The following is an 11,491-nucleotide window of genomic DNA, read 5'->3' on the forward strand; positions in this document are numbered from 1 at the left end:
GGAATTTTCGACTTTTATTACACACATCGGCTCCAGGAATTCGATGGGCTCTATATCATTGATCTGGCTGAGACGGCGGCGGTAGCTACCCAACTAGCAAAATAGTCCTATATCTTTTTTCTTATACGACAATTTGGCCTTGTAGTTGTTGTAATATTGTCCCACGAATACTTTTTTGTCATGTAAATATTCTGATAGGGACTGTTTTGTTGTGTTGTACTAAAAAGTTCTATAAATTATCGTGTAAATATGCTCACAACAATATTATAGGACATTTATACAATTATTTCGTAGGATGTTGTATAAACGTTTACAGGACAATTTTTATACTACATTTTCATCCATGAGATGTAGTTGTCGATTAATTGTCGTAATGATGTATGTTGAAACAGTTATATGTCTCCTATAGGAATGTCCTGTATGTGTATGTTGGGAATCCTTTTCACGACTTATTCTGAATATGAAATATAACTATCGTAAAATGCCTGCATGGTAGGTCAACTAAAGGACCCTTACAAAATCATAATAAAACAAAAGATTCATATTCAACAAAGCTATACAACCAACTTGGATGTAGAGGTAATTTTCGTCAATATAGGTCTGATCTAATGCGTTCTTGGAAAAAAGTAAAACATAGTGGAGCTTTCAGGCGAGTGTTATGAGAAAATACTGCGTGCAGTAGAAGAAACTCATTTCGAAAGTGAAGCACATAATTTACTCAGGTATAAACACATAGAATTAAGTGAGGTTATATGATTTGTCCCCTAAGAGTTCTCTTCGCGACTAAATGTGATCAACTTGTCGCAAAGAGGTTACAATAAACTGTCGATGCGACCATGCCGGTTCTATATTGTGTTGCGAATGTTGCATAATAAAACAAATTTGTTGCATTAATGTGGAATGAAGGTAACTAAGTATCATGTAAAAAACAAACAGATAAGTTGTTACAGTAATGTATTCAAAAAATTTTGGTGAAATATAGGTATACGTAATACTATATTTTTTAAATTATTATGAAATATGTATTATGAAGGTACCATAAGTTCTCAAAATATTGAGCCAATGTCTGCTCAATATTCTGATCACAAGATTGGAAGTTGTGAGAACAGATCCTGAGAATTTTTTTCAGTTTTTGGCAATTTCTGGCTACGTTTCAACTATGAACGTGAAATTCAACGCACATACCTAATTATTGTAGGTACCTATATTCAAAATTATGAATCATGTGAAAGTGCATATTATTGCAATTGAAAAAAATGAGTATATGCCCTCTCTCACGAACGATCATTAAACTAGATGTGATAGCCTATTGACTCATTGGTTTCATGCTGCTTTATTTTGCGAAAGATATTCATTTATTTTCACTACACATCTTTTTGATAAATAACAGAATTATATCCTCGAATACGGGCCTGTTATTCTATGCAGCAATAAATAACAAAGGTTGGATAAGTATTCGATTGATGTACCTTACAGAATCAATATGTTCTATAAAAGTTCCATTTGTCATAAGAAAATTATATTGAAAAGACGCCATCTTCAAAACTAGAAGGACACGTATCATCAATCGCCATATTGTAAAAAACAAATCAAATGTATGAAAAATTATAATTTTGTGTCTCCTATGTGGATGGAATTATTTTTCTTTATAGCATAGATGAAAAATTGACTAATAGGGCACACTGAATGGAGCAAGAACAGAAATCAACAGAATTTTTTTTTTCGAATGAATTTTTTTTTTCTTAATATTATTTATTTCTGAAGCGCATGAAAATTTAGTATCATATATGCCATCTATTTCACAGTAAAATTAATTTGCCATGTTAAATACCCTCTGAATTTCGCGACATTACATTTTATCATCAATATATTCGCTGTAACAAAGATTCATCACTTGAAAATGGAAATATATTTATCGATGTGGAAGAATGATTAGTTTGTCTACTAGTGGGGCACATTTATACGATCGTATAGTTTTATAAATATTCTCAGAATCACAAAATAGTCTTATACCTGAACGAAATATAGTTAGGAATGAAAGGTCGTATAGGGGAACATTAACATTCTGAAAGTTCTATTAACCCTCTAATGCCCAAGTTTTTTTTCCTTTTTTATAATTATTTCCGTATAGTTTCAAATTAGCTTAAGTAATCTACATCTTTTTTTCGCAAATAGTTAACTGATTTACATTAACACCTGTTCTCACAAAATGAACCTATACTGAAGGCGGACATGGGCAGAATAATTTTGTATCCACTTATATGCAACCAGTCTCAAGGCGGACTTGGGTATTAGAGGGTTAAATGTCGTATTACAGTTCGCTAAATGTTTATTCGTCAATCCTGTAACAGTTCTAAAGTGCTCTACCAAACTAATCAAAATAACTAAATTGTCGTATAAATCTTGCCCATTTTGGTTGAATATGTGTTGTATATACGAAATGAAAAAGTTTATAGGACTTTGTCTTGTCGTGTAAAAAAGGACTGAGAACGTTTACAGAATTTTTACAAGACATGAAATTGCTAGCTGGGTAGCTAATAACTCTCTCTCTCTCTCTCTTTCTTTTTGTGCAAGAGTATTATGAATCTGAAAATCTGAATCAGATGGAGATATTTAAAAGGGTCTTCACCTTACCTCTAGATGGAGATGATCAAATAACTCATCCCTGTCTCAGAAAACAAACCGAAAATTGCGAACGTATTAGTTTCCCCACGTAGTAGAAAATTATTTCGATAAATTTAATATGATGCCTGAGCAATGAGCACATACGTAAGTGGTTACCTTAATTGTTATTGTTAATTTCCTGACGGAACGGGGGAGCGCCTAGGGACGGCGCACGAGCCGAAGAAGGGGGCCGAGGGGGGCCGAAGTAATGCACGCCATCGTAGGTTGCTTGATTAGTTTCTCTTAATAATTGATTCGCCCAAGTTTCTGGATTCCCTCGCGTATTTTAGACCGCCGCAGCCGAGAAATTGAACGGAAATTAGAAATGCCACACACTGAAAATCCACTTAGCTAGGTTGTGGCGGATAATGGAATGATAAGATGAAAATCGTTCTGCAGATGGTGTGCGGTCATCAGTGGTATCGAATATTCGCGAAAAAAGAATCGATAAAGACTGTCTCCATCAAGTTTGAAAATTCATTTCAATCATAAAAATAAAAATAAATGTTCAATTTATATTCTCCTTCGAAAATTTCGTCAATACCTGATGCTAAATAACATCATGATACCTTTTTGAAAATACATCACATTTCGCATTATTTCATACTAACGCTATTTTCAGAAGGAATTAGGAGGAGTTTATACCACGGGACTTTCTCGCCATCCGTATAAGGCGTAAAGGGAGGAAGACTACCAGTCTTCCTACCTACCAGTTACGGATATTAAAATAGTTTCCACTTTCGTAGAAAAGATGGCAACACTTAACGAACGTCTTTTTTCAATATTACCAGGATACGAATTGTAGCCAATGGCGAGACTTTTCGAGAAATTTATTCATGTGGAAATTCGTAGAAGCAATAATTGCACCTCGGAAAGTTAATAACATGAGTGAATATTTGTTCTTCAAGGAAAAACTTTTTAATTTTTTTTTTCCGTTTGACATTCAAAAAAATTTCTGAGGTGACGAACTGATTGAATTGAATTATAATGAAAACCTCCTATAAATAAGTGGTTTCTGACGTAAGATATTCGTTCTCTTTTTTTGAACTGACCACTGTAACGGTGTAGATCCCTCTTAATATGTTAAAACATCGCTAGCCATAATATTTTATTTACTGACAATATGTGAGATGTAGATGCAACTATTTTTTATTTATGTTCGATTGTTTTCTACAGAAATAATTGGTAATACGTTGGGTTCACAGAAGTCTGATTATGTGGTCAACCAATAAATAGTTTTTCAGATGCTATAATGAAATACCTTCAATCTTTTCGGCTTGAGTAGGTGCAAATTTGTGAAAGAAAATTAAATAAGAAACAAAAAACAAAAAGAATTGTATCATATATATAACCAACATAAAATGGGAAGCAATAATGAAGTAATAGAATGAATTTTTTCAATACCTGTATACCTACCTACAGAGCAAGAGGACAACTTTTTATGTTTGTTTGAGAAATTTGTTGTTAGCACCCACTAGTAGATGTGGACGGCCATTCGGTTTTTTTAAATGCCCAATTCTGCAGAGGATAATTCGGTTATCGATGGGGGTTTGAACAAAAACTTTTCCATTATAGAGATCAAATTGTTAAACTCATCGAATATATGGTTATTTTTTATATATTTCTAATTCAATGATATAAGCTTTAGAAGTGATTGATGCTTCTGAAGTGTTATCATCATGCCCCTCTCATGTAGGGTGATATATTGATTGAGTAAAAATCAATCCCTTAAATAAATTATATGATAATATGTTGTTTTACGTTCTTCAATCAGTGAAATAAATGGGAAAAATATGGAACTTATTTTCATATCATAGTTCTAAAGAATGAAAAGAGAAAGCAAAGAAAGAAATAGAAAGAAATCAAATTAAGGGAGTTCAACCATTTCATTCCATGAAGAAAAAAGCTGTAGATGAAAAAATACCACAAATGGTCAAATCATCCCCAGCAACAAGAGCTCTATCCATTTCTGGCACAAAAAGTTAGAGTTGCGACATTGGAAAACTAGTTGCGTGAGTTAAAATGAAAATGATCTTGCCATAAGCAACCCAAAATTTACAATATTTTCAGGAAAAAAGGATTGACATCGTCGAGGACAAATTTGGACAAGCGTATCATCAATTTTCGAACAAAATGAAATAAGACGGGTGGAAGTTGTGCTGATTTTATAGAACGGATGAAATAAAATAAGACATAACAAAAAACGAGAAATAATGAATAACATAAAGAACAGAGCATGAACTCAGACAAACTCGCTTTATTTTCTAAATAAAATATTATAAAATAAGGTTGAAGTATTAAAGCTGTTCATCTTTTTTTTTATTCTTTTCTTATCTTCTTTTTTGTTGAACGCTCTCACAATGATGTGCATGTTTATCTGTCTTATTTATCTTTTGTTCATCATTTCATATCATTTGCTAAATAACCTCATATTATAAATTTAAAATGAATGTCAGTTGTAAATCAACCAATGGTAGTTTGTTGATCATATGCCATAGTAAAATTATAGATTTTTACAAAAATATGCCAAATATCTTGTAAATCCATCTCGTGCTCACAAATTACATTGATGAAAATGGAAAATGAATCCACTGATCCAAAACTCCGTAGAAACAACAGTGCTGTACAAAATTCGCAAACGGGGAATGTACATAATCTTGATGAAGTATCCGTACGATGTCTATATATTTTAATCGGTCAATAGCAAAGTGAAGATCGTTGTAACTACGTCCCCGTAATCTCCCGGTCCCACCCTATCCCGACTGATGAGTGCATTCCCTGATACCCTGTTTACCATATATATCATTCTTTGAAAATAATAGCGAATCCGTGTACCGTGTCTATTAAAGAGAAGAATTTATTTTCATTTCGGTCTGCAAGTAGAAGTTTCTATAAGAAATAACTTGAAAAGAGTGGCTCTTTCTTAGCACAGGTAAGGGACTGGGTTTCACGCTTCTTCTTCTTGGGAAATGAAAACGGTGTTCGCGAGCCTGAAAGGAAAAGTATAAATCCCAAATATTTATTCTTAAAAACATGTCCTTTAAAAAAATGTATTCTAAACAATATAGAGTGAGTCTTTGAGTGGGGCAAATATTTTAACATTAGATTCTTGAGGTGGAAAAAACACTTTTTGCCTATACCATTTTTTCCGAATTGGCGCGGTTTGAAAAATACAGGCTGTTGAAAAACCATAAAAAAATTATATTCAGTTCTATCTCAGAAACGGTTTTATCGAATGAAATGAATTTCGGAATATGGTTTTTATTTATTTGATGGATCTTTTTCGAAGACCAGATATCACCAACGTTGTACAGTTTTCTGATTATGACCATTACGTACCATAAAAATACCAAAAATACAGAGAACCCAACTCTTGAAACTAATTTGGACGCTATGCTATGGATATTGGAACGTTTAATAACGTAAATAAAAGTTATCTTTATATTTTCTCGCATAATGCACTGTTTTCGAGTAATTTGATGTTCAAAAATTCAGTAGTATCTGTGAGGTTTGAAAAATACAACTCTGTTCAAAAGATCCACAGATGTGTAGTGTCACAGATTAAGCTAGTTTAGTTATTCTGGAAGTAATTTTGTTTTTCCAGGGGTAGCATAGCTCATTATAAAAACTTAAAATGGCTATATATTTTTATCAGGGCCGAATCGGAAGAAATGGTATAGGAAAAAAGTGTTTCCTCTGACATAAAGAATCTAGTACCTGTATTTAAAAGGGTTAAGAGGTGAGCAGATTTACGAAGATATGCTTAATACCCTTTGTGATCAATGTCCTTCGTATGCGACCGTGAAAATTTGGACTGCAAGCTTCAAAAGAGGTAAATTTTCCATTGAAGATTATGACCGATCGGGAAGGCCAGTTTCTGTGTCAGTCCCCGAAAGTATCGATGCAGTTCATGGCATGATTTTATCAAACTCTCAAATTGGGCTAAAATGGATGATCTGAAGCACTGAATATTTCATACAAACGCGTTCATCATATAGTTCAAGTCAATTTGGACATGAGAAAAATTGCTGCGAAATGGATCCCCAAATGTTTGAATGTTGACCAAAAGCGTGCAAGGGTAGAAGTATCGCCTTTGATCTGTGCTGGATTTGAAAATGATGTTGACTTCTTAAACCGAATTTTTACTATGGATGAGACTTGGGTACATTTCTACGATCCAGAAACAAAGCAACAATCGATGGAATGGCGACACTTCGGTTCTCCAAGAAGTTTCGTGTCCAAAAATCTGCTGGAAAAGTTCTTGCTTCAGTTTTTTGGGATTGTTATGCAGTAATCATAATTGATCTTTTGGATGAGGTTAGAACAATAACCGGAGATTACTATTCGACATTACTGACCAGTCTACGGAATAAAATTATAGAGAAAAGACGCGGAAAGCTATACAAAGGTGTTTTGTTTCTGCAGAACAACGCCCCTGCACACAAATCCCATGTTGCCAGGCAAAAAATTCGTGATTTAGGGTTTGAATTACTAGAACACCCCCCTTATTCACCAGATTTGGCTCCATCCGACTATTACTTCTTTCCTCAACTGAAAAAAAGTTTAAAAGGTCGTAAATTTTCTTTCAACGAGGAGGTTATGAATGATGTGGAGGTCCGGTTTGCAGAGCAAGAAGAAACATTTTTTTTGAATGGTCTAGAGACGTTGCAGGTTTGCTGTAATAAATGTATCCCATTAAGAGGAAAATATGATGAGTAATAAAACATTTAGACATTGAAATTTTGTTTGGTTCTATAGTAGGCTAAAAATTTTCCAATATATCTTCGTACAGTCCAACTTTTTCGAGCAGTTGTCAATAAAACAATTGTTGTCAACATGATAGCGAACATGATGACCAACGATCGTTAAACAGTCATGGTACCAGAAGAAGAAGAAGCACCTGAACTTGCGGATCAATCGTTATATCTAAATATTCAATGTTTCCTGTTCAAGTCAATCTCGAGGTTTTCCAGATTTCTAAGACTTATAGTCTATCTTGTCATTATTTTGGGTAAGTTTATTGGTTCTGAACCATTGTAGCTTTTCAGCATTGAGTATTAACTGAATTATTATTGAAATATGAAAATATAAAATTATTGAATACTCAAACTTTCCCTTGAATAAGTTAGGATGAAAAAAAGGGTATTTTTAAAAGACGTATTTTCCAACAGCATGAAGCATTCAAGGCACCCACCCACCTCTGATTGAAGAATTTGGGGAATTCAACATGGGATAGCCAGATGAACCTATATCCTAGATAACCTGTGCTAACATTCGGTTAGGTTAGAAGGGTTCAAACTACTACTATGGGATGGATTACTCCCCAAATCTAAGGTTACTGAAAATTCCCATTACCTGGTACACAGGTATTAGTCTGATTCTTCCCCGTTCGGATAGCCCTTTATCTGCAACCACGTTATTACATTTCTAGAAGTCCATCAAGAGTAAACTGAATTACTCCAAACCGTTGGCTCGCCTTTGTCCGGAGGAGATTACATATAATTGAAATGGTTTAGCCGTCTAGCAATTTCGAAATTAAATTCAACAATTGGCAACAACAGAATTAATGACAGCGGCTCGATCTACGCTTTGTTAGGAGTTTCAGATTCACTGCTGGACTATTTGTTATCGAATTAAATGCATTGTTGGGTCGAATTGAGAGAGAGGAATCTGAAGAAGCGATGGAGGATAGTTCGGATCGCCAGGATAGGTTTGAGATCAGGCGATCGTTCCAAATGGAAATGTATTACCTAATTTGAGCCAAATCGATTTATAGAATTGTGTATTCATCAAATCTCCAATCCCATAATATTTTTTTGGAAATATGTTTGGAATAATTAGTTTTTGAAGATGAAATTATGATTCTTGTTTGATTCATAACAATCAATCAACCAAAATTATTGTACTTAGATAACAAATTTATCAAATTTGTGTTCTCCATGATACATTCGATTCAGTTGTAAATCGTGGAAATTAGGGCAAAATAATTATAAACTAAAGTTACATGGCTTTCATGTTTATATTCAGCAAACATTTCATACAATTTTTCATTTGCTTCTTCAAGGCTGAAAGGGTTGAGTACTATTCTTAAAGTTTGGAGACAAACATAGTGAAATATAACAATTTTACAATTACAATATTACATTTTGAATATATTTCTTCTTTTCACCTACTTTCAAAGAGGTATGAAATATGAATATGAATGAAATATATAAGACAGAAAGTTCTATACAGGGTGACAATTTAAAAACTTGTCTGGCCAATTATGTCGCGACAAAGATATTTTCAGAGCAAATGCCGAAACAAGTCAATTTTTATTCGGAGGGGGACATATTTTGAGCAGAATTGTAAGCCGAAATCTCCTCAACCCTAGGTGTGGGGGCTATCATCGCTAAATTCTCAAAAGGGAATAGGGGGTGAGATTGACCTCAATTGAAACTCTCTACATGAATACTATGGTTTGCAAATTTTTATTGATTTCTTGAAGTAGTTACAGGAGGTGACAATTTGAAAACTTGCCAGGCCAATTATGTCACGACAAGGATGTTTTCCAAGAAAAAGCCGAAACAGGTCAATTTTTAAAGGGAGGGGGACATATTTTGAGCAAAATTGTAAGCCGAAATCTCATCAAACCTAGGTGTAGGGGCCATCACCCCTAAATTCTTCATAGGGAATAAAGGGTGAGCTGAACCTCAATTGGAAGACAATATTTCCTCTACATAATACTATTGTCTTCCAATTGAGGTATAGCTCGTCCTCTATTCCTATTAAGAATTTAGGGGTGATGGCCCCTACACCTATGTTTGATGAGATTTTGGCTTACAATTCTTCTAAAAACATGTCCCACTCCGAATAAAAATTGACCTGTTCCGGGATTTTCTCTGAAAACATCCTTGTCCAGACATAATTGACCTGGCAAGTTTTCAAATTGTCAGCCCCTGTAACTACTTCAAGGACTCAATAAAAGTTTGCAAACCATAGTATTCATGTAGAGGGTCAACTGATCTTTCAATTGAGCTAAAGCTCACCCCCTATTCCCTATTGAGAATTTAGGGGTGGCTCCTACACATAGGGTTGAGGAGATTTCGGCTTACAATTTTGCTCAAAATATGTCCCCCTACGAATAGAAATTGACCTGTACCGGCATTTTCTCTGAAATCATCCTTGTCGTGACATAATATTGCACTGACAAGTTTTCAAATTGTCACCCTGTATTTTTCTTAACGTAGCTTTTGCATTAATTACCACTTGAGCCTCGAGGACTTTTATTATCTGGCAATAATAGAATAACAGTTACTTATACAACAAGAAAATGAAATGAATGTTTATACATGAGAAGGAAGCTTAACCCACGTGCCCCAAGCTTCTTTTCTTCGAATGAATAGACATTTATAACGCAAGTGTTGTATAGAAAATTTCATTCCATTTTGATAAGGATTCAAATGATGACAAAAATTTGACTTTCCAGAGAATTATCTAATTTATGAAATGACATGAAAGGTATAATTTCGATTGATTGTTTCTAGGGCATTATTCAATCCATAGCATCGCAAGAGCTATAGATACAGTCATTTTCATCTTATTTTATTTCACATAGCTTGTTGCTATGTCGTCTTTAAACAGCAAAAAGAAATGAAAATAATTTAAATTATTTTGAATTCATTTACGGCCTATTATTGTCATATATTCTGACAATGTGGTGAATCAATATTGAATCATGAACATTTTTGATGTACTGTTAGTGTCTTAAAAGCAATGAAATACAAAAATGTGAAAAAAATATTTTATTTTCTCAAACCCGTTATCGAATATGTGTATCCATGTGGCATTTCAAGCTTTTTTGATTTTCTGAAAAGAATATTATTCAATAAATTCAATTGGACTTACCCGATCCATTATCCGTACTGTGCATACTCAGTATTGAATTTTTCTACTCCTCATAGCACATTTTCACACTGCTCTCCATGTTGAGTATTTACCAAAATGGGGTTATATCTGAAAAAAATTATCAATTTTGAAAATTTTTATCGTTTCAAAAATCGAAGGTTACGAAAACTCCAATTTGTATACAAGTTGGACCAGAAATAACGAGCAATAATTATAGAAATGCTAGAACACTAGAAAATAAGTGGTCTTTGTCGAATGAACTTATTTTCGAAACTACTCATCTTCAACCCTCGAAAAAGGTATATCGATAATAGTTTTTGCCTATAAAAAGTATGTACCATAAAATAACCTCATTAAAATATTGGGTTTTATCATTGAGTATAAATACTTGAAAGTTTTATTGAGGATACCATTATGGGTAGTTTTTAGGTAAACCTTTTCTGGTAGGTACAACTTTTTTTTTGGACAGAGGTTTTATTTATGATACGTATCAAAATAGTTTTCTTTGAAGCTATTTTTGATGATATATCCTCTGGATATATCATCCAAAATTTTTTTTAATTCATGTATTATGGTAAATAAAAGTTATCCTCATCTTTCAAGAGAATTACCTTGGCCTAGAAAGTGGTAGAAGTGTAGTGATACAACCAACAAATATGTAGCGTCTGAAAAATGATCTACATACCCAAGAAAGTGTCTTTTTTATTGTTTGTTTTTCTCAATAAATTAATCATTTTACGCCTCAAGCCACTAAGTGTTAATCTGATTTCTGATTCAATGCGAACAGCAGAAGTTCGTTCAGAGACAACAAACAATATAAAGAGTATCTCCTTGATTCGAATTCAAACAGTTTTTATTTATACATTTCTAAATTGAGTATTGTATCGAAAAATCGAAATTTATGGACAAAATGGTGTTATACGACATATTTTCATATAAC

At 33.5% G+C, this 11,491-nt stretch overlaps 1 protein-coding gene across 2 annotated transcripts in view; it reads right to left on the reverse strand.

Moving 5' to 3' along the window:
* Positions 1 to 10,661, reverse strand: part of LOC123309992 (LIM domain only protein 3-like) — a 94,882-nt gene extending 84,221 nt beyond the window's left edge. For both annotated transcript variants that reach the window (XM_044893330.1, XM_044893329.1), the window contains exon 1: positions 10,552 to 10,661. In XM_044893330.1, the coding sequence (XP_044749265.1) occupies positions 10,552 to 10,576 (25 nt within the window). In that variant the 5' untranslated portion in view covers positions 10,577 to 10,661. The remainder of the gene's footprint in view (positions 1 to 10,551) is intronic.
* Positions 10,662 to 11,491: the final 830 nt, after the last annotated feature.

The sequence above is a fragment of the Coccinella septempunctata genome, chromosome 3, assembly GCF_907165205.1.
Source record: "Coccinella septempunctata chromosome 3, icCocSept1.1, whole genome shotgun sequence".
Taxonomy (NCBI): Eukaryota; Metazoa; Arthropoda; class Insecta; order Coleoptera; family Coccinellidae; genus Coccinella; species Coccinella septempunctata.